Source organism: Callionymus lyra, chromosome 6 (genome assembly GCF_982586985.1).
Source record: "Callionymus lyra chromosome 6, fCalLyr1.hap1.1, whole genome shotgun sequence".
NCBI classification, from domain to species: Eukaryota; Metazoa; Chordata; class Actinopteri; order Syngnathiformes; family Callionymidae; genus Callionymus; species Callionymus lyra.
The window spans coordinates 33,189,731-33,211,838 of NC_141823.1; the positions used below are offsets into that span (position 1 = coordinate 33,189,731).

At 40.1% G+C, this 22,108-nt stretch overlaps 4 protein-coding genes across 7 annotated transcripts; 3 read left to right on the top strand and 1 right to left on the bottom strand.

Annotated features, from left to right (window-relative positions):
* Nucleotides 1–5,759, top strand: ccpg1 (cell cycle progression 1). 2 transcript variants are annotated; one of them, XM_087792852.1, is made up of 9 exons: nucleotides 1–83; nucleotides 951–1,035; nucleotides 1,092–1,149; nucleotides 1,247–1,308; nucleotides 1,365–1,533; nucleotides 1,679–1,906; nucleotides 2,174–2,277; nucleotides 2,372–2,479; nucleotides 3,731–5,759. In XM_087792852.1, the coding sequence occupies exons 2-9, from the start codon at nucleotides 979–981 to the stop codon at nucleotides 4,580–4,582; spliced, it is 1,638 nt and encodes a 545-aa protein (XP_087648978.1). In that variant the 5' UTR covers nucleotides 1–83; nucleotides 951–978; the 3' UTR covers nucleotides 4,583–5,759. The 2 variants fall into 2 exon arrangements, with proteins under 2 accessions (XP_087648978.1, XP_087648979.1); XM_087792853.1 differs by lacking the exon at nucleotides 1–83 and adding an exon at nucleotides 202–243.
* pigb (phosphatidylinositol glycan anchor biosynthesis, class B) lies at nucleotides 5,681–12,651 on the bottom strand. 2 transcript variants are annotated; one of them, XM_087792854.1, is made up of 13 exons: nucleotides 12,516–12,651; nucleotides 9,445–9,618; nucleotides 9,158–9,281; nucleotides 8,922–9,039; nucleotides 8,745–8,849; nucleotides 8,333–8,463; nucleotides 8,121–8,261; nucleotides 7,870–7,921; nucleotides 7,604–7,815; nucleotides 7,355–7,419; nucleotides 7,092–7,290; nucleotides 6,454–6,631; nucleotides 5,681–5,838 (listed from the first exon to the last, which is right to left on the bottom strand). In XM_087792854.1, exons 2-13 carry the CDS (start codon nucleotides 9,554–9,556, stop codon nucleotides 5,716–5,718), a joined length of 1,560 nt encoding a protein of 519 aa, XP_087648980.1. In that variant the 5' UTR covers nucleotides 9,557–9,618; nucleotides 12,516–12,651; the 3' UTR covers nucleotides 5,681–5,715. The 2 variants fall into 2 exon arrangements, with proteins under 2 accessions (XP_087648980.1, XP_087648982.1); XM_087792856.1 differs by lacking the exon at nucleotides 12,516–12,651 and adding an exon at nucleotides 9,710–9,797.
* Nucleotides 9,991–10,745, top strand: pigbos1 (PIGB opposite strand 1). Its single transcript, XM_087793551.1, has 2 exons — nucleotides 9,991–10,124; nucleotides 10,420–10,745. The coding sequence occupies exon 2, from the start codon at nucleotides 10,455–10,457 to the stop codon at nucleotides 10,614–10,616; it is 162 nt and encodes a 53-aa protein (XP_087649677.1). The 5' UTR covers nucleotides 9,991–10,124; nucleotides 10,420–10,454; the 3' UTR covers nucleotides 10,617–10,745.
* On the top strand, nucleotides 11,653–22,070 carry rab27a (RAB27A, member RAS oncogene family). 2 transcript variants are annotated; one of them, XM_087792860.1, is made up of 6 exons: nucleotides 11,653–11,856; nucleotides 18,773–18,941; nucleotides 19,328–19,413; nucleotides 19,479–19,582; nucleotides 20,409–20,532; nucleotides 20,888–22,070. In XM_087792860.1, exons 2-6 carry the CDS (start codon nucleotides 18,789–18,791, stop codon nucleotides 21,078–21,080), a joined length of 660 nt encoding a protein of 219 aa, XP_087648986.1. In that variant the 5' UTR covers nucleotides 11,653–11,856; nucleotides 18,773–18,788; the 3' UTR covers nucleotides 21,081–22,070. The 2 variants fall into 2 exon arrangements, with proteins under 2 accessions (XP_087648986.1, XP_087648985.1); XM_087792859.1 differs by lacking the exon at nucleotides 11,653–11,856 and adding an exon at nucleotides 17,743–17,809.
* The last annotated feature ends 38 nt before the right edge of the window (nucleotides 22,071–22,108 follow it).

The window sequence follows — 22,108 nt, forward strand, 5'->3', positions numbered from 1 at the left end:
TCAGAGTGTTCCCAATACATAGTGCAACATCGCTGACTGGAGAAGACTTTCAACAGCAGGATCATCCTCCGTCTTTAATACTGGTAATTCCTACTACCCTTGATGCCTTTTTTATATAATGGTGACACCAAGGACGCCCGGTTTAAAGATGTTATTTAAGAGTTCTTCCTGGTGCTGTTCTTTGGAGCAGTAAGCAGCTAGAGTGTGACGCATCTGTGTCTGTTGAGGCTGTACGTCGTTCAGGTGGATTGTTCGAAATGTTTTTTATACCTAGAGCAACTTAAAAGTGTCAACATATTTAAATAACAATCATTTAAAATATACGTAATTATTCGTATAATATATGGTATTATTCCGTCATTGGAGATTCCTTTACGTGATATCAAACTAGAAGTTGTTTAGAGAACCAAACCACCGGGAATAATGAATGCAAACTCAAGTATAGACAAAACATGGTTTCTTCTTTGTCAGAGCACATATTTTGGTGAAGGCATTTCTTTGAAACAATACTGTGTCGTCATAAAACTGTGTCATAAAGACGTGACTCGAAAGCGTGTTGTGATCTTTATTTGGAATCAACCGCTAGAAGTGAATTTAGTTTAATGTTTTAGTTTGTTTGTTTATTGTTATTTATATGCGGTTATATAAGTAAGTAAGTAATTTATATTTATGGAGCGCTTTTCTAGACCAGGGTCACAAAGCGCTTTAACATTTATCAAAACAATACTCAATAAAATATATTCTAAAAAGATCAAGAAACACAGAACGACACAGGAGTCCCAGAAAATCAGTTAATATGCTATAGTCGCTAGTAGCTAGAAGTCTTTTATTTTAATCGTATAGTATAAACCTCTTTATTTCTTATGTACTGTAATGCCACCACAAAAAAAGAGAAAAAACTCTTATTGAGTTAACAACACTGGTAATAAACACTTCTGATTCTTTTCTAGATCCGAGATTATCTGATGACCAAGAAAGATGTCGGTGCAGCAAAGTGATACAGATTCTTCGTTTGACTGGACCATAATAAACAAGGTAAGACTGATAAATACTCTTCTCAAGCCTTATTACTGGTTGTCTTATTTATTTAGGGTTCTGATAATGAAACTGCTCAAGAACACGGGGATGTGTTGCAAGGTCCCTCTGAAGGTGAGCGTCGTGTTTATGATTTCACCCTTTGGAACATGTTTCTCGGGAAATGGCATCATTAATGTATTGATCTTTAACCTGTCGTTGACTACTTCAGGTGATATACCTGATGGAACTGTGGCGGGTAAAGGTGTGCTGGAGACTTTGATTGCCTCAGAGGTGAGAGGAGACATGTTCTGTGTGTTCAGACACCACTGACGCATCCTTTGTCCTAGCTGGTTGGAGGTCCAGAGTTTGCTGATGAAGAGCTGCTGTCCCTCAGTGATCACTCTGACATTGTGTCTCTGGACTACCTGAAGGAGAGCAGAGATTTGGAGGATGACAAGGAGTTGTATTTCGGGGAAGCTTGTAGCAGCCAGTACACCTTTTCACTGTCTAACCCAGGTAACCTGGTGATGGTCATTGTGAGCTTCAACCTCTGTGTTTGAAATGAATACTGACCTCATCCATCTGTTTATGCCAAAATCCTTCCTAGAGAGTATGTTTGAATTTAAATGGCTTTTTGAGTTGATTTCAATCTGTGCTCTAGATTTATCATCTAAGCTGCCCGTCACACACACCAGCAGCAGCGAAGACCAAGCAAAGAAAAGTCCCGCCACCGCTTTACGTCGACGGAGGCTGAGGAGAAACATGGCTAGTATGGACGAAGATGACTTGCTTCCGCCTGCCGCCTCACACGTGCCCAACCAAGTGGTCAACTCATGCGTGCTCCTCGTTCTCTTGATCGTCATCTTTGTGACCCTCGACTGCCTCCTCGGTGAGTGTGGCTCACAGGAAGAACGAGAGGCTGTTGTAGCAAGAATACCACAAAACTAGATGATTCAGAACAATCAAACACTTAATGCAGCTAGAATCATTATAGCAATACTTTATTTTTTAAATCAACTGTTATATCCAACACATATTTAAATCATTAAGTTAATGTTAAGAGAGTATTCCCGATTTATTTGTTGTTTTTTTTCCACATGTTTTCTGATATTTTCAAGCTCTCAAGATCTCAAGCTGCTTGTTGTCCTCTCTCTAGTTCCTCTTTTTGCTGGTAACATGAGGCTTCCGGACACTCAGGGTAAGCCTCCTGGACTCAGACTGGACAAGCTGGAGGACATTTGGGAGCTTCTTGAAACCCGTGTTAGTGACCAGACACACACTTATACTGTTGAGATGTGCACAGCTCTGCAGGTGTTCAGCTCTCTGAGTGAAGTGAAAACTTTTTTTTTCTCAGATCACGTTCCAAGAACTTGAGCTGATGGACGACCAGAAGGTGTTTGCACTGCTTGTAAAGGCACTTCTGAGCCTGCACAAAGAGAACCAGAAGTTCCAGGCTTTGCAGGTATAATCATTTTAGGTGTTAAGAGTTTGATGATGTGAGCTCATCATATGTTGCTCTCATGGAAGCTTCATTTGATACAGCAGCTCACACCATCCTGCAGAAGTCTCCCCTGCTCTGACCACTATCCTGGCGATCTTCGCGTTTTATCAACCAAGTTTCTTAAGGAAACTTCTTGCAGTTTGACAGACTTCTGTTAACGTTGGGTCTGGATTCTCAGTAGAAGAGGAATTGTGAGGTGGTCCTCATCATCATCACTGAACCTCCACTGCTCTCAGGAAGTTCTTCAACTTTTTGAGAAACATGATTTCTGATATTATATCAGTTACATTTGGGCACTTTTAATTACTATTTGTTACATTTAAAAGCAGTGGAACTCATTTTTATATCTTGAGTGATGATTTAAATTTCTATTTATTTCTGTCAGTTGACAAAACACAAGTGCTAGTAACACTTTAAAAACTGCTGATCTGAAGTTTACTGCGAGAGATGCGTCAGATTGTGCGACAAGATGATTTCACGAGTGCAATGCTGCGCATGTGGTGACGCTCGCGACCAGGATACAGATGAACAAGAGAGAGTCCTGGGATTTTGGTGTCAGTCAGCGGCTACTTGGCCAATTATTTTTCAAGAATCACTTTCCTAACAATCGTTTTTAAACGAAAGTTTAAGACAAACCAATTTAATTTGTGTCAGGCCATGAATAAAGTTTTTAAAGTCGTGTCATATAACATTTTTAAAGTATCACAAAAAAGGTATCCGACTGAGCATTGAACTAACAGTGTAACACAGGACAGAAGAAAATAAATTGAAGTGAAATATACTAAAGACAGAATGACCACAAACCCTTATTATTTGCTCAAGCCCTTTTTTTGGTTGTAACTTAAGACTTTCTCGCTCTTAGACCAGTATTTCTGCCTATTATCAAGCAGTCCAGGAGTATTAAGCTGATGTCTTTGTCAATAGGATCATAAATAAGGATTCAAAAGTGTCAAACCAACAAAAGGTTTTAGTCTAGAAACACTAAATGACATACTGCAACAATCTTCACCGACATTGTCTTGATGTGAAAAGGAAAAAAAGAGGATAAAATAAAAAAGAAGCTCAAGGCAAGGCATTATAAATCAACACATTTGTGATCATAAAGTCATGGAGCTCCACTCGGACCCCTAAAGTCTGCTCTTGCACTTGAACACCTGCGACTTGCACTCGACCGTCATCCTCAACGAACCTTTCTGTTTTTCGTACTCCTAGAACTACCAGAAAAGTCTGGACATCATGTGGAAGGAGGACCGGCATAAGAGGACCGACGACCTGCTGATTCAGCAGAGGGAATCTCTGGCCAGCATGCAGAAGGAGCTTAGAAGTCTGCACTCGAGGAGTCAGTGTTCGGCCATGAAAGGAGTCGTCGTTCCGCTGCAGACAGAAGTCAAGAGGCTGAAGTTGGAGCTCGTCAGGCAGAAGCAGATCAGCAGGAGCTTTGACAGTCAGTGGGAAGTGATTCAAGCCGAGGCCCAGGCTCTGAGGAACAGACTGGGGAGTGAGGAGAGGGTGAGGGATGTGTTGAAACATAAGGTCAACGGACTGAAAACCAAAAAGATGGAGAAGGAGGATGAGTTGCAGAAGTTGAAGTCTCATCTGGATGTACTGAAGGAGAAGCTCAACTACGAGCAGCAGCGCTCCGACATGTGGCAGCGACTCTACCTCGAGACCAGGCAGACAGAAAAAGAGGACAAACAGTCTGGACCACAGGGCATGGCCCAGAAACTTAAGAAGACCTTTGAATCGTTCAAAAACTCTGCCAGACAGTTTGTTCACAAACAGAAAGAAAATCTGAAGAAAGCAAAGGACGCGGTTACAGCGAACCTCTCAAATTTCTTTTTACTTTTCTTCCGTGGCACGGCGCCTGTAAAGCAAGAAGCGTTCCAAATGCAGCTCAAGAATTACCTGGAGCAGGTCGGCCTTGAACACAACTGGACCGAGGTCCAGGTTTTTGCCAGCAAGTTCTTCAAAAAAGGGGTCTTCGCCCATGACCAGATGTCTTTCCAGGCCTTCCTTGGCAGCTTGGAACGTTGCATCATCGGCATGAATTGCTCCAAAAACTAACAGTTTGAGGACCTCGACTTCTAGGGAGGGTTCCATCTAAAGACTACTAGCTGTGTGTCTCGTTAACCAATGAAATGCAGGCGGAGTTTTCGGAGATAGTCAACCAATTGACCATCTGAGGTGGATACGAAATGTTTTGGGGTAAATTATAATACATTCTTTTAGGACATAAGATGCTCTCTTCTGTAGACGTCAAATGAATCTTTAAATGTTTAGTATACATTGCTGTGCTCTGTGGACTGTTGAACACAAATCTTAACTGAGTATTTCTTAAGAATGACGAGGGGTTGACTTCTGCATGCGTTTCATGTTTCAATGTGGTCACTTGATTCATGCCCGTGAGCCGAAACGCCGCTGCGGTGATGTCATTCAGCCCACAACCTTATCTTGTTCAAAGACATGGTAAACACATGATCCGCTAAGAAAAGGATAACTTAAATTTTAAGTGCATCACATGGTTTCTTTGCTTGTTTGGTAAAATTGTACATGTTATCTTATAGCTTAGCCACATTAAGCTAGCACTACTTTACTCACCAGCACCAACATTCCTTTTTTAATCTAGCCGTTGTAAAACTCCTTCACTCTCTTCATTCATGTACGTGATTGATCTTGGTGTCGCAGGTGTGAAAACATTTAGGTTTTTCAATCACTGATTCCAACTCTACATTATAATTTCAAGGTTGTGACTTTTCATTCCAATTTTTTAAGCACCTTTTGACATCAGAAGGTTCCTCGAGCAGCAGATGCATTTAGAGGTGACCCAAGAAACAAAACACAATTAATTACTCAATATTTAAGAATTCCCATTCGTATGAATGTCCAGGTTTCTTTCCAAAGATATCTCTGGGTCAAGTTAACAAGTTTAGGTTAACCTGGCTTTGTATTGGCCATTTTATTTTGATTAAGCTGAGGCCAACTTGAAGTTTTTTTTTTTTTTTTAAGTTTGCACTTTATATCTTTGAGTCATTTCTGCCCTTGACTCAATCTTGGTTCTTTATTTAAAATATGTTACTTTGCTTTATTCTCAAGTTTTCTCTTTAAATGGTCCAATTTTCTTCTGTTGGGTGTGTGTGCTGGGGTCAAACACTGGACAAACTATTTGAGTTTCAGTGCTTTATAAAAGCTGCATCGTTTCAGTTGTGTTGTTGCCTTTTGTAAATAAAAATGTTTCCTCCGACTCGTCCCTCCGGGAAGTGTGTGTGAAATATCTCATCGGTTTTCACAAAGTTGTTTTCGTCCATAAACGCAGAAACCTCCTGCAACACATAAGATGATGTTAGGTGTCTATTAAATGTGCTTAAGCCCCGCCCACTGTAAACATTTCACTGTGATCTTCAGGTGAATCATGAAGAGAAAATGATCAAGCCTCAGGCAAAGTTAGAGCAGCGTAATGCTTAAATACTGATGTCTTCTCACCATTATTAAAAAATTCAGTTACTTCTGTTGTGCTGCGTACACACACAAACCACAGGACGACTGAGCAGCTATTGCAAATAAACCCACAAGAGACTACATTTAAATTCACAAAATTAAATAAATCATTGACACCAGCCAAAAAGAGAACATATGTGGTGCCTTCATAAGCGTAGAATAAAACTAAATTCACTGAAGAAACAAAAATAAAGAACTTGAATAACTCAAACAATTTAAGAGATCTGATTAGAAATATTTACTAATTGTTTTACAATTTTACATTTATATATTCGTGTTTAATTGAAAGAATACCATTTCAAGCGTTAATGTTAGATAAAAGGACAATCTCAGATCAATGAATAATCATGAAGCTCATAGTCACACATTGACACGTCACAACAGGATAGCTCTTTGATGGGTCATGTGACCTCTGTTGTCTATTTCTACACATGTGTTACCTTTTCTAGAACGTCGAACAGAACCAGGTGTGTTGGGAGGGAAGACTTGTGAGTGAATGAAGTCCTAAGCCAGTGAAGTGGGTCCATGTAGAAGGTCTCCGCCTCGTCTTCATATCCCTCCTCTCCCAGGTTTGGGGGACACTGCAGGAACCTCATCTTGAGTGGACAGTTCATGTGGCTGCAGGGAGAAGTTTGTTTAAATAAATGCTTGTGCTGACCTCGGTCCACTGCCAAATGCACAAACAATGTGCTCCTGAGATGGATCCCTTCCTCCTCGGAATCAAGTGCACATTACTGGAAGGTCTGTCAGAATATATCTAAACCAGTACGATGCAACCTTTTGCCCTCTGCTGTATTCAAGTGTCTAGATAAAACAACCACATACATATTATATATATATATATATACTGTATATTAGATTTGAACTATTGGAATCAGATGCTAGACATTAGACAATGGAGAAATTTAATTTAAAAAAATAAATAAAATAAAAACTTAACCTTCCAAAATGATACATTATTTAATTCAATTATTCATAAAGAAAAGTTTAATTCATCGATATAATATTCTGATGGCACTGATCTACTTTCATAGAATACATTCATTTCTCCAGCAAAAGCTACCAAGCAGTCGTGTACCTGTAGAAAGGAGTGGAGTGACAGGGCATAAGAAAGAGAACGTCGCTGCGGGAGGCACAGAGCGTATGCAGGTGACTCATGACGTCCAGAGTTCCTCGCTGGTGTATCAGGCCGGTGTACAGAGCAGCGGACAGGTTCATCATCAGCAGAGCGACAGCGGCAGGTTGTTGCCACTTCCTCAGACGCGCCATCGAGATTCCTGCCGCGCCCAAATATGAATGCTAAATGGATCTTTTTTTCAAAGTTGTTCATGGCTGCCTTACCACAGAAGATCATGCAGAACGGCAGCACAGGGTAGATGAAGCGAAACTCTTTGTGAGGCAGCAAGCTAGAGCAGAGGGACAACATATGGACACTAAAGAAAGGCTCTTTTGAATATAGTTATAAGTATCTTTACAACTTCTGATGAAAAAAATGTTGATGCCATATAAGATGAAAGTTTATTGCACATAACATTTAACAGCTTGAAACGTCAACGACATTGAATCATCAAGCTGTTAAACATGACATACCTGTATATCAGGATCGTCCAGACGACGGCAGCCAGCAGCACTTTGTATTTCCGGAAAGCAAGGAAGCATCCGTGAAGAAAGAATGGAAGGTGAGGTCCAATGACGACCGCAAACCCCTGAGTCAGGTACCAGTGCCATGGGTGAGAGCCGTAGAAGTCTGCGACTCCATTGAAGATGTTGAACTTCAGGAAGTTAAGCTGCACGAGGGTCCACTAAGACGAAAAACATGTTCAACTTTGAAAAAAAATGTTGATCAGAGTTTTCACCTTGTTGTAGAAGAAACAGTCGATCAGAGTGGAGATAAAGATTGCTGCGGTCCTGAACACAAGACAATATGAATTACAAAAATGTCTTTTCAAATATGAGGATTAGAATTGTTTAAATGTTAACATGTTTAACTGTTATTCAATGACATTGAACATTTTTCATTCAGCTTTTAATAACAAGTTACTTATATTTTTACTACGACTTGTGATCTTCAGGGTGGTTCGACAAGCAGCTACGAGAAGAAACAAACCCAATAGGGATGTATTGGCGCGAGATGAGCTTCAGTTTTTGATCCTCCAGCCAGAAATGGTGAAGCAGCAGAGGGAGCCAGATGATCAACGCTGTCGGACGAACCACGACCGCCAATGCCACCAGACTCAAATATGTTTTGCTAGACAGGAACATGATGTGTTAAAACTATGAATGATTCTAAACTGTGGACAATAAGTGAGGAGAAAAGACCTGCTGTGGTTTCTAGATCCGGGCAGGGGGAAGTAAGAGAGAGCAATGCAGGTGATGGTCGTCTCCATGCTGTTGGTTAGAGTCCTGGTACAGCAGAACCAGGAGAACCACGAGCACAGATGACAGAAGAACTGTGGACACAAAGTACTTGGAGATAAATGTTTTTAAAAAAAGGATATAGACTAATGAAGTATCAAAGGGTCTGTTAGAGGTAGATACATAATACATTTTCCAACTGTAGTGTTAACTGTATATACATGCTAGCTTAGCTAGTGGACAACATTGTTAGCTTCAGTGAGGTGAAATACACCAACCTCCCACACAAGCTTTAAATGGGTTTAAATCAAATTAAATAACAAACCTATAAAGTCTAAACTTCCTATAATGTCCAGGGAAAAAATATCGACTTTACCATCCATTTCGCAACATCACCTCCCTCAAGTTTACGAACGAGGATGAAGAATCTCACATCAGCAAGAGCGGCCAAGAGAGACTGGACTATTCGTGGAGCCCAGATCTGTGAAAGAGGACGGAGATAAAGTTCAACGGCTGAGGGTCAGTACTTCGTTTGAATGCTTCGAATACCTACCAGGAGCCAGACTGAGTCACAGTTTGTCCAGAGCAGTGTTTTGTAAATGACAGCAAAGAAAAGAGGATATGTGAATCCTCTGATTCCCTCCTTCCACTCCCAGGTCAGGTACCCATAAGTCACTCTGTTAAGGTGATCACCAGCACAACAGTAGATGGTGTCGGGGACAAAATACATTCGACAGAAGATTAGTACTTTTCACCGACTGATTCAGTGGGTAGATCCCAAGAGGATATTTGAAGACCATGTGGTGGGAGACCTCCAGGGACTGCCAGTACTCATCAGGAACAAAGCTGGTCCTCACCAGGAAACAGTTGATCAGTCGGAATGTTACACACAACACTGCGACTCTGAGCACACCTGTGAAGTGATAACACAACATAGTAAAACAAACAGTACTCGGTTAAATAGGAGCCACATAGAAGCACGGTTGAATCAAATCTACAGTCGATAAAAGCAAGAAACGGAACTATTTGTAAATGTTATGAAAATCACAGTTTAGTGGAGTTAGCCTGGAGCTCACCGCTGCTCAGAGGACATTCGTCTTCTTTCAAGTACACTTGAGATTTTCTCCGTCTTAGTTTCACCACTTCGTCATTCCTCCCTGTCCACAGTCGCTGTCGGATCTTCTCCATCAGACCATGTTGTCATGGATGAGCCACCTGTCAGCAGGTTAGTCGGCGAACTTTATTTAGTACTGTAAATGAAATAGAAGATTTAAGTCATATACATTGTGCGTTGTCGTAGTAAAGCACTACAGAAACACAGACTCATTTAAAGTAACTCACTTTATAATAGACTACTTTGTTTTACTTCCTGCACCAGTTCTCGTGCCCCTTGTTCAACTTCCGATGTGAATCCAAAATAAAACACATGTGGTTTATTCAGACTATTTTAAGTCCTAGGCAAGTAGACCATAGTATTTTTTCTGATATGTTTCGTTTTCAATAAACCATGTTGTTTTTCAAAACATTTTATCTTCGTGAAGTGAAAAGTATATTCGTTAATAAACTACTGTAATTTAGCGGACGACCAACAAGTGGCGCTGTTGAGCCTTTCTCACAGCTCAGTGCAGAAGAAGAGTGGTAGCTACTAGCTGCAGGTCCCTGGTCTCCTTGGGAGTCTTGCTTTAATTCATCCGTGTACGAGTGTTTCTGCTGCCCTGGTCCAACACCCCTGTGGATTTACCAGGACTGTCCACAAGTAAGACTTGAAACAGCGTCTGAAGTTATTCATCGATTAATGTATTTACCAACATGACAAAGGTAGTAAAGTGTGTAGTACACACCGGATCCGTTTCGGAATTTCAAAATAAGTTTTATAATAATAATCAAATAATTTAACAAGTTACTTAATATCTTCCATAATGGATAGGATTTCATCGAGTGTTGTGGAAATACTTTACAGAACAGAACTATTATATCTGATTTACTGATCAGTTGTCATGTAATTTAGTCATTTTCAACATTATTATTGGATGCCAACAATTTTTTTTCAGATCTTCTCCAAGGTTGAAGCCCAGAGGAGGACAGTATGATCCGGTACAGGATGCCCTTCTCACAGCTGCTTGTGGGGACCCTGCTGGGCGTTGCTGGTGGAATTTACATCTACAGACCATTCTTTATGCAACTGCAGACAAAGCCACAGGAGACACAACAGGATGTGTTGATGAAAGAAGACTATGAAGCTAAATGAGTCGGTCGAATGAGACCATGTTCACCACATGGGAGCCTGAACAACTATCACTGAAACAACATGGACACATCTAGACGTCAGGGTTTCATGTTCATGTACAGAATAAAATATTTGACTATTTGATTACAATTATCTTGTTTTCTTTAGCTTACAACCCAGGAAGCAGTAGGCTGACACGTATTTTGAAGGCTGCAGGTAAGGAAGTAGATCAGTGCCAAATGTTTTTTTTTTTAAATTATTATTAAATTATTAAAAATAAAATTGTTCAACCTTTTTAACCCACAAAATTGTATTAAATTAAAAATAAATGACACCTTTCAATATACAAATTATTGAATAATATGGATTAAAACCAATCAAACCTTTTAAATAAATGCTTAAAAAAATACGAAAAATGATTATTTATGATAAAAGCGGATTATTTATATATATTTATATTATTAACAAATACCAGTAGACCAGAAAATATCACTTGTTTTTATGTTATTAAAATGAATCTAAGTAAAATACGCCATTTTCGCTTAAATAAGTTAGCGTCATAATATTAAACACTATATTATAAAGGAAACTCTTTAAACAATTAGCCTTCTGGCATTTGGCTCTAGTTAGTCCGTCATCTTCAACCAACTATATAGAGAAGCATTCAGACAGTGCAGCCATCTGAGCCACTCATTTACAACTGGTCAGACTTTCTTTTTTCTTTTCTATGTAATGCAACATCTTTTGATAGCAGGTAATAGTAGTGCTCTGGTTCTGGAAGATGATTTCCAAACACTTATATTTGTCAAGAGAAAAGGCGCAGCAGCTCTCAGTGCTACTGTTGTTGCAACAGAAACTCAAACGAGGCTAACACCTGTTTTCTTGCATTTGTTTCCCACAAATCAGTAAACATCAGAGCTGATCCAAGATCAGTTTGATTCATGTCTGTTACTCATAACACGAATTAGATTCACTTTTAATACGGTTTTGCGGAAGTTTATTTGACACAACAACACGACACTTCATCGCCACTAAACGTCTGATGGATGTCGTGTCGCGCGGGGTGTGAGTGGAGCCGCGTGGGGAGGAGCTGAACCTCCTCCGCGGACACAGAAGAACCATCAACTGGCAGCTCTAAGAACTGATGGCTCAGAGACGACAGAAGGAAACCTATTAATTCCATCCTCCGCCGTGAGAAGCTCGCCCTCCACCTTCGAGTCACTAGTTGTCTGGTTCCTGCCAGCGGCGGCGCCTCGGGCCGGTGAGTAGCAGTTTTCAGGAAGCGACCCTCGAGCGGCATCTTAGCGTCACTTTACCAACTTAAACTTCTGCTCACACTTGCTGCGGTGAACAAGCTCTGCTTCCACCTGCTGCATGACTTTTCTTCACCATCACCGAGGGAAAAGTTTCTGATGATCTCCGTGTCTGTTTTAAACACTTGGACGGAGATGCCCGGATGCTGGATCTGTGCCACATGAGGACCAGCTGAGGGTCATTAGATTGTGTTTGTTTGAGTGTGTGTCCGTACAGGACTCACACACGCACACATCTATTTTGATCACAGATAGTAACCAGTCGACAGCGCTTCTCTTCACTTCTAAAAGTTTTCCAACTTCAGTGTTGGACTCCAGCCCAGGGTGGGACCTCTGTTTCCACACACAAGTGATTAAAGCGGCTTTTGTTTTGTTGTTCTGTGCTGGAGCTGCTGGTAATAGGAAAAGACTGGCACCAGAATCCTAATATTCAAAGTAACTGTGAGATCTGAGGAAATGATGGCTTTAATTGAAACTTGTGTTACAATTAAATATGCCTAAATTGGTCCTTCATCTACTCTGAAAAACAACTCAGGAGGGTTACTTTAAAAAAATGTTTAAATATAATTTTAAAGAGAAACTTGAAAGTCCAACTTTCGTGACTTACTGCATCTTGGAGAGGAAGACTGCAGCATTTGAAAAAATTGAGTATGTCGCTCATCATGACGTTTTGAAGGTAGTTAAGTTCTCCCCTGTCTGAATCTTAGCGAACGAGAGGCTAGGACAGCGTAGTCCATTATAAAGTAATGATGGTCTTCACTTTGTTTAAACAAGTTCCTTTGAGGTGGAGACTTCCAGGATTGATGACACAGGCTGACAAACATCGGTGGTGGCCAATCACAGCAGAGTGGGCGTTGTCCTTGTAAACTAGATTAATATAAAAAAAAGTGTTCAGTGGGCGGGGCATAAGCACATTGTAAATATTACTGTACAAGGCTTTGTCCTGGACCTCCCGAAGTTCAAGGCGAGCTCCTGGGTCTTTGAGGTTTTCATCTGCAAGTGGTTCCTCTCACTCCAGTCCACAAAGTCACATATCAGACTCCTGTACTCGTCCTTGCTGTTGTCCCTGATGCATCCAACAATAGTAAGTAAGTAATATTTGTATAGCGCTTTTCCATACCAGGGTCACAAAGCGCAATGGCAGTGTCGTCAGCATACTTCTGGACGGGAGCTCGGAGTTGTAGCAGAAGTCTGAAGTATAGATGGTGAAGAGAAGAGAGGCCAGTACTGTCCCCTGAGGTGCTCCTGTACTGCACACCGCAGTGTCAGTCGTGATGTCCTTCTGACATACTGTGGTCGATCAGTAAAATGATCCGTAATCCAGGAGACCAGACTAGGGTCCACATGCATCTGTGTCAGTTTGTCCTGCAGCAGAGTGGACTGGATGGTGTTAAAGCAGCACTGGGTAGTTTGGGTACCTTTTAATATTTTTGTACTAAAATAACTTTTGATGACACATTAACTTTAAACTAGTTTAATGACTGGTATACTTGACTTGAGGTGTTTTGTGATTTTTATTTTCACAGTAAAAGTTATTGGGGATGGTATGAACATGATTATACATATTGCATGTTACATATACCTCATAGGTATCGAACCTTCATTCAGACAATGGAAGTCTGGAAACAGAAAATTCGTCCAACTGCTGCAAACTGGGTGTTTTCGATGTTTAGCGAGTGCTCATGGGAAATGTGGTCTCCGGCCGGGCCAAACACTACCGCTTTCGTCCACTGGCGTCGTTTGACTTCAAATCGCATAGAATAGCTTTAAAGGCACTACAAAAGTCCAGGAACAGGATCCTCACTGAGCTGCTTCCTTTATCCAGGTGGGAGTAGGTCCGATGCAGGAGGTGAAGAATGGCATCCTCCACATCAACTGCTGGCCAGTAGGCAAACTGCAGACCAGCTGCTCCAGTGTCTTCATCAGCTGCGAAGTCAGTGCCACCGGTCTGTATCGTTCAGCTCGCTCAGCCAGATCTTTTTTTCGGGACTGGAACGATACAGGAAGTCTTTCACATGGTTGGTACTTTCACCAGCCATAGACTGAGGTTGAAGACATGCTGGAGCAGCTCAGCTAGTTCAGCAGCACAGTTCTTTAGCAGCCGAGCAGACACCTTGTCAGGACCAGCAGCCTTCCCTGGACAAATCCTCCGAAGTACATCGTGTACCTGGAGTGAGGTGATGTTGGGAAGTGGTTGTGTGGAGCTGAGGGAAGTAGAGAAAGGTGGGGCAGGTTCTGAAGCAGTGAGGTTGAGGTAACCTGCTCAAACCTGTTGAAAAAGTTGTTGAGACAGTTTGCGAGAGAGGCCTTGGTCTTGTGTCCAGTGATGGTTTTAACACCATCCCAGACCTCTCTTCCCTGCTCAGCTTCTCCTCCAACCTCCTCCTGTAGGTGTCCTTTGCCTCCCTCAAGCATCGCTTCACCTCCTGCTGTGCTGACCTCATGGCATCCCTGTCTCTGCTCTTGAAAGCCACCTTCTTCCTGTTAAGGAGATCCTTGACCACCTTTGTTACCCACTGTTTATTTTCAGGGCAACAGTGGACAGTCTTAGCAGGGGTGAGAACAATCTCTAAGCAGAAATGTAAATAATCCAATAGTGCGTCTGACCCTCAATGTCCTCACCATGAGACTTCAGCAGCACATCCCAGTCTGTGGTGTCAAAGCATTCTCTGATGGTGCCTCTGCGACTGGTGTCCACTTCCTGATTGCCCAAGTGGTCACATTCTGTCTCTGAACCAGAGGAGTGTACTGTGACTGTAGATGGACCAGGTTATGATCAGACCTTCCAAGTGGAGGAAGAGGTTTGGCTCTGTACGCATTGTTCAAGTTGGAATAAAGAAGGTCAATTGTTCTGTTATTCCTGGTTGGACAATCTCCCGACTGGTGGAAAATAGGCAGAGTAGAGTCCAGGTTGGCATGATTAAAGTCTCCAGAGATGATGATAAACGCGTCAGGATGTTGATTCTGAAGTCTAGCTGTCAATGTGTGAATATTCTCAAAGGCAGATGGAGCCGTAGCACTCGGAGGAATGTAAACACACAGCCTTATTACGTGACTGAACTTGTGTGGTAGATAGTATGGCCGCACACTGACAGCCAACAGTTCTAAATCCTGACAACACAAGACTTTCTTCACAGTAACGAGTCCCGGGCTAAACCAGCATTTATTCACGTACATGATGAGACCTCCTCCTCTGTACTTCCCGCAAGCATGTGTGTCTCTGTCGGCTCCTATGGTGGTGAAGCCCGACAGGTCCACGTTAGCGTCCAGAGTGAGCTGAGTGAGCCATGTCTCTGATAAGATCAACAAGCAGCTTTGTAGATCCGCTGGTTGTTGAGGGCAGACAGCTTGTCGATCTTGTTTGTCAATTAATAGACGTTCCCCATCATGATCATGGGGATCAATGTCTGTGAAGTCTAAATCCACGGCGCTGAAGTTCCATCGTGATATCATGACGATCTCCAGCTCGTGCCATTGACTTCAGTGACAGCAGATCCTCTCTTTAGTAAACAAGACGATTCTCTCCATGTTCAAAATACGCATACGATACATACATCCATGTATGTAGACTGTGTAGTGACCCCTAGATGAAGCAACTTTATTTTACAGATAAGGAGTAGAAAACCCATTTATATTATAATTGTATAATAGAAATGTTTACCTGTCATTATGCGACTTCCCTGCATATTCACCACGACACACCTCTCTCTCAAAACTCTCTTAATTAAATTTTTATTTTCTTGACTAGGGTCACAATGCGCTTTAACAATCAAACAATAGACAGTTAAAATATATACTAGTTTTAAGGCCAAGACACATGAGACAAACACAGGAGTCCAAGAAGATCAGGGGAAAGAAAAACTGGCAGCAAGTGAAGATCTTTTTTTTTTTCTTCTACTAGAACGGAATTCTTGCTGCACTTTTGTATTAACTGCATGTGAGACCTCCATCTTGTTTAGACACGAAAATTAACTGTTACAATAGTCTAAACGAGAAAACTCAAACGCATGGATTACAAGCTCCAAGTCTCCATCTCAAAGGGACTCATTGCATAAACATAGTGGACTGTGATTACAGCTGGCTGGAGGAGGATTGATGCCCATTATTACATCATGATGGACTTCACTTTCGTAACCTCTCAGGGATTTCAGACGGTGGAGAACCTTTTTTTGTTTTTATCTTGTATTTAATTATTTAGACATGAGCCTGATTTTAGGGCAAATGTAAATGTAAATGACCCTCCAATTAGTTCTCTTGCTTTTTGTTTTGGTGCCTGTCTAGCACCGAGCAGAGATCCACAATGAAATAAAAGCGGATGAGAATAACTCTCAACTCTCACCCTCTATTACAACAATGTTGCAAATTGAGTCTGGATTCAAGAATTTTTTAAACGTCATTTTATTAAATAGGAATGGATAAAAATTAGTTTGAGGCCTGGGAGTGACACTAATAGAACAGCACAATCAACGGTACAGAACAAGATTAAAATCTTGGAACAGGATGGAAGTGGTCCTGATAGTCTGTTTGTTACAATTATTCAGCCGAAGTTGTTGAGAAAGGGAGAGATTGAGTTTACTTGTTGACTCTGGCAGCTCCTACCTGATGATATTCTTTACCTAATACTTGCACAAGTCTTCTTCGACCAACTTCCTCATCACAGGAGGGAAGTGACTAAAGACTTTATCTACACAATTCATGTGTTTTGCTGTTGCAACCGACTTTTTTAGGTTCAGCACTTTACTTGAACACCATTTAAATAGGAGTAGATAGGTCTCCTTCAGAAAATTGTTTAACTAACTGTAAGCTTAACTGTTTCTGTAAAAATATTCAAAGTATTTGTTTCACCCTCATTGTTTCGTCAGTTGCAGCCTTTTCTTGCTCCACCCTAAACATCTTAAGAAGTCATCTTCTTCATGAATGAAGGCCAAATGGAGACAGAGACTGACAGGCTGGTGTACTGTCCATGGTTACTAAGAAATTGTTGTGGTGAAGAAAGACTACTCTCACTTTTCTCTTATCTCATTGAAAAGCTCTGTCATCAGTGGGAGACTCTTCCCTGCTTGGTCTCAGGCGCTCACCAAACATGTCAAACTTGAGGAAGGGCCCCATGAAGTCTCGGCCTTTAACTTCAGCTGCTGCCCTCAAAACCCAACCTCCGATAAATAAAATTAGATACAAGGTTGAGAACTTTAAAGTGTGCTCTGACATTTTGTGGTTTGGTGAATTAGTTTGACAAAAGACTATAGTTTAAAAAAGTGTTATTGTAATGTTGCCTGACATGGAATGTGACCACACTTACTTTGTTGAAGTCTTTGGCTTCATTGGTCTAATGTGGTGTTGCAAGAGTCAAAAATCGTGTAGCTACTTAAAATGGGTCAAAGAAAGTTGCAGAAAATGTGCATTAGAAGACTACAGGAAGTAAAGTAGATCCATTTAAATTGGCAAGTAGAAAGTTATTGACCATAATGATGATGTTATGTGTTTGTACTGTATGTTCTTTACAGTCCAGCCAAATGCATCTATCGTTTTCATATTTATAAGACTAATGTGTAAACTCACTGTTAAATAATAAGTATTGTTTGATATTGGGCCAATAATTCATGTATCTTTTTTGTGTGTTGAGTCATGACACTGGTATTCTAGTGGAAACAAATGATGTAGATTTCCATTGAGCAAGCAGCAAACTACACCCAATTAGTTGATTAAGATGTACAATAATTGTAAAAAGAACAAACATGACTTCACAGAACGATCAGAAACTTCACAGATGTTGGTTTCTTTCACAGAACATCACTAGCCTCGGCACGAGAAGTAAAGCTGCTTTATTCACCAGATGAAAGGTTCAGGGAAAGAATGCAGGAACATTCTAGAAGGTCATGTGACACTGTTGCACAATATTAAGTAAGTAAGTAAGTAAGTAATATTTGTAGAGCGCTTTTCTAGACCAGGGTCACAAAGCCCTTAAACAAAATCAAAACAATACCCAATAAAATATATACTTAAAAGGTAGTTCTCTACTTAGTCAAGCATTAGGATGAATCAAAGCATTTTGACTACTTTCTTTTCTACATGATGTGCTAATTTCAATGTAATGAGTTCATTACAGTCTATCAGCTTTGGGAAATTAAGTTTGTATTATTGAGAAAACTTTGAATTATTGTTATTACATTTTTTATTTCAACTGTTTTCTTGTTGAAGAAAAGTAGCGTTTTTGTTATGGTGGGGACACAGCAAACATGTGTACACTCAAGTAAATGGGTCTAAAATGTAGAATATAGTATGTTTAGAATACGTATAAAATATGGTTAATAAGAATTTGATAAAACAATCTTTCCCTCAGTCACTTTTTGTGAATCCTATTTGAAGCAATATTGCCAGTTAGTGCTCTTCAAAGTCTTGTGCCTCTGCTGGAATGAATTGTAATCTCTTGCTTCGCCTTGTTAGTGGTTGCAGCTTGAAATTCTCTGGAACATCTTACTGAGAACTTTCTTAAAATAAGCCGCATTTTCTTTTGCTGATTTTTTTCACTTGGACTTTCTTCGAGAAACGTTTTAAACCTGTCAAACATTCACATACACAAAAAAACAGATGATTCAACATTTGCATAAATCACGGATGAAATCATCCTCTGCATTTTCAGTCAATTTTCTCTTCTCTTAACTCTCTCTTAACTATGTTTTATTGGAGGAAACAGATTAATCTAATGAGAGTGAGAGTGAGGCCCATCACACGAAAGCATATTAATCAGTCACAATAAATATACATATATTTTGGTCAGTAGAGGGCACTCATGTGGTCAGTTCAGTGTGGTAGTTTAGAAAGTTTGGATGCAATATAACATTTTTTGTGTATTTATTATTTCAGAGTCTCATTTTCAACCATGTCTGAAGGGGAGTATGATTACCTCATCAAGTTCTTGGCTCTGGGAGACTCGGGCGTGGGAAAGACCAGCTTCCTCTACCAGTACACTGACGCCAAGTTCAACTCCAAGTTCATCACAACAGTTGGAATTGACTTTAGAGAAAAGAGAGTGGTAGGTTGTTTTATAGGCTTTTGGTCGGGGTTATGGAGACAATACGTTGACAGATAACTTCACTGTTTCTGTCACTATTTTAGTTAGTTATTATTTTAGTAAGTGTTGTTAGCCTTAACAGCTTTCCAGTGGCTTCAAACTTTTGTCCACTGCTACTGAATGTTGCAATATTGAAGATTCCTTTGGACCCTCCTTAAGAGTAAACACATCATACCATGAGCACACGGATGTTTATTATCTCTTTACCTTGTCTGACTCAGCAAAAGGGATGTTAAAGTAATACTAAAACCTATAGTAAACATTATTTTGTAAGGTCTATTGTTCTCAATTTTCTCTTTTCTTTTGAGATACTGTGGTCTATATTTCCACTGTTGCCTTTTCTACAGATCTATAACTCAACAGGTCCAGATGGATTAACTACTCGAGGGCAGAAGATCCACATGCAGCTGTGGGACACAGCAGGCCAAGAGAGGTACCCAAACTGTAGTCTGCTCTCTAGTCGTCCATTGGCTTAGACACTGCTCTGTTCACTTTCAGGTTTCGGAGTTTAACAACAGCCTTCTTCAGAGATGCGATGGGGTTCCTTCTTCTGTTCGACCTCTCAAATGAACAAAGTTTCCTGAATGTCAGAAACTGGATGAGTAAGTTACAATCAGAGAGTTCAGCTCACATATTTATTGATGGTTGATGGAATTCATTTTCAAGCATCTTACGATGTGAAAAGAGTAAACTATTTACTTTCACTGTGATCGTTGGACTTGATGTGGTGTTTGACAATAATAAACAGTATAATATAGTAATTGCAGTAGGTTTGAGCATAATTCAAGGGGGGTCACATTATGCCCACAAAGACCTGACTGAGTTTTATCCCCTTTAAACCTTTGAAACCCATTTAGAATCGCTCTGGATTAAAAGTATGTCATATGACAGATTATTTAGAAGATGTGTTTCTCCAAAATATATTTTAAAAGTGCATCAACCTGTTCTCAAGAGAAGCTCACTCCCTCAAAATGAGCTAAGACAACAATCAACAAACCGACTTTCTGGAGTGAAGAAAACCAGTCAGTAGCAGTTACAGAAGTTGAGATGCAAGATGACACAAGCGTTGACTAAACTTTAGAAGGTGGGTCAGAAGGCATTGAATCCTCCTCATTTAGTTCTTGCAACATTTCAGTCAGGCAGAGCTGACTTTGTTCTATTGACGTCAGAAGCTCTCTATTTTCAACTATGACAAAAGAAAATGGAAAATTTCAAATGTGCAAATCAACTCATAGATTTACTGATGGATATCATCTATGATTATACTGACAGAATATTCCAAATGTTAACCCATAAAAATAAAAAAGAATTGCATTCATTTATATTTATCTTTTCAAAAAAATAAGGATTACTAGTATGAGAGACATGATATAAAACTATTATTAAAATTGCATTTTAATGTCCACTGTGTGTGTGTGTGTCTCGCAGGCCAATTGCAGGTCCATGCTTACTGTGAAAGTCCAGACGTGGTTCTGTGTGGGAACAAATGTGACCTGCTGGATCAGAGGGCTATCAGTGAGATTGAGGCTCGTGAGCTGGCGGAGAAGTACGGGTGCGTATTTCAGTCGACACAAATCACCTCTCCCTGTTGCGTTTGTCAAGAAGGTAGTGGCTGTTATGTTTGCTGAGCCGGGGCAGCTGACACTGCAGGGATGAATTGCTGCTACTCTGAAGACAAATATTTGTGCACATGTGTAAAATACTGGGCAGAGAGATCGCCAGACACACCTCTACTGATTAAACAGTCCGGTTGATGGATATGGTCTACTTGTCATAGGTTCAAAGCTCTAAGTCCAAGAGTAAACCTTTGTATTTGTACAAGACAGTGGGAATTCCTTTCTCAGGTTTAATGTCAGTGTTTAAAACTCCAACATAAAGAAAAATAAAATACATTTTGTGTCCTGCAGTGTCCCATACTTTGAGACTAGCGCAGCAAATGGACAGAATGTGAATGAGGCTGTAGACGTCCTGCTGGACCTCATCATGAAGAGGATGGAGCGGTGCGTGGACAAGTCCTGGATCCCTGACGGAACTGTGCGGGCGAACGGACCCTCTTACACGGATATAGACAGCACAGATAGGAGCAAATGTGCATGTTAGATGTAAGACTTCCATTCATGTTCTGCTGTTTAACAACATAAGGAAATTAAGTTAAATTGATTATAATTTTGACCACAGCTTTTAACTGTCTTATATATATAGAGACTATGGAGATTAGTGCCTAAAATATTGACAGTGACTCACATCTTGGGGTGTTTCCACTGATTTTAAGGGTGGGTTATAGTTATTTATTAATCCAAAAGGTTAAATGCATTATGAGCATCACAAAGTAAAACATGCAGAAATATTTTCTATACACTGGACTGTCTTTTCTCAACTACTCAGTTTTGTCATGCAGCACTTTCTTTAAGAATGCTTTTTCGACCACTGTAATTTAAATGATTGTGACACACAAAAAGATGTTATTCTTCAAATGTTACGAATGTTCACCAAAATGTAAAAGTTGTTAAATCGCCTTGAGTGCCAATCAATAATTAAATATATTCACTGACTGAAAATCAATCAGAAGGTAACACTTGAATGAAGAAAAGACCATTCATAATTTATGGACCGAAGATACATAGATAGATAGATAAAACTTTATTGATCCCTCAGGAGGTCTCCTTCTGGAAATTGTTTTTCCAAATAGCAATACACAGCAAGACAGACGATAATTAAAAAAAAACAAAAAAAACAAGAACAACAAAGTTTCTATAAAAAGAAAGTACAAGATCACATAATCTATGTCTAAAATAAAGAACATAGATCAAAGACAAACAACAAAGACAAGGATAGAATAGAATGTCATGGAACTTTATACTTTCGCTCCACTCTCAATCTCAGAATTGTACAATCTAATAGCAAGGAAACAAACACAAGGCAATTATAGATTGTACGTGCAATCGTCTTTTTAAGGTTTTTGTCGCACTTTTTCGTCTTAAACGGAAATATTTTATACGTGAATATATTCTGCAGTCACTGTAGTCCACAATGTGTCATATCACTGGTGGTAATTTTGTCGAAAAACTAAATAAAGCATTTCTATTGTCAGCTCTTTCATTCATTTTTTTTTCTTATGAAATCTCTCT

Coding starts and splice junctions, on each gene's coding strand:
- ccpg1 (XM_087792852.1), top strand. CDS start 979: ATGTCGGTGCAGCAAAGTGATACAGATTCTTCGTTTGACTGGACCATA. Junction 1,309..1,364: donor AGACTTTGATTGCCTCAGAG/GTGAGAGGAGAC, acceptor CCTTTGTCCTAG/CTGGTTGGAGGTCCAGAGTT. Junction 1,907..2,173: donor GACCCTCGACTGCCTCCTCG/GTGAGTGTGGCT, acceptor TCCTCTCTCTAG/TTCCTCTTTTTGCTGGTAAC.
- pigb (XM_087792854.1), bottom strand. CDS start 9,556: ATGGAGAAGATCCGACAGCGACTGTGGACAGGGAGGAATGACGAAGTG. Junction 7,291..7,354: donor GTTCTGCATGATCTTCTGTG/GTAAGGCAGCCA, acceptor TGGGCGCGGCAG/GAATCTCGATGGCGCGTCTG. Junction 6,632..7,091: donor CACTCCACTCCTTTCTACAG/GTACACGACTGC, acceptor TTCTCCCTGCAG/CCACATGAACTGTCCACTCA.
- pigbos1 (XM_087793551.1), top strand. CDS start 10,455: ATGATCCGGTACAGGATGCCCTTCTCACAGCTGCTTGTGGGGACCCTG.
- rab27a (XM_087792860.1), top strand. CDS start 18,789: ATGTCTGAAGGGGAGTATGATTACCTCATCAAGTTCTTGGCTCTGGGA. Junction 18,942..19,327: donor ACTTTAGAGAAAAGAGAGTG/GTAGGTTGTTTT, acceptor CCTTTTCTACAG/ATCTATAACTCAACAGGTCC. Junction 20,533..20,887: donor GAGCTGGCGGAGAAGTACGG/GTGCGTATTTCA, acceptor TGTGTCCTGCAG/TGTCCCATACTTTGAGACTA.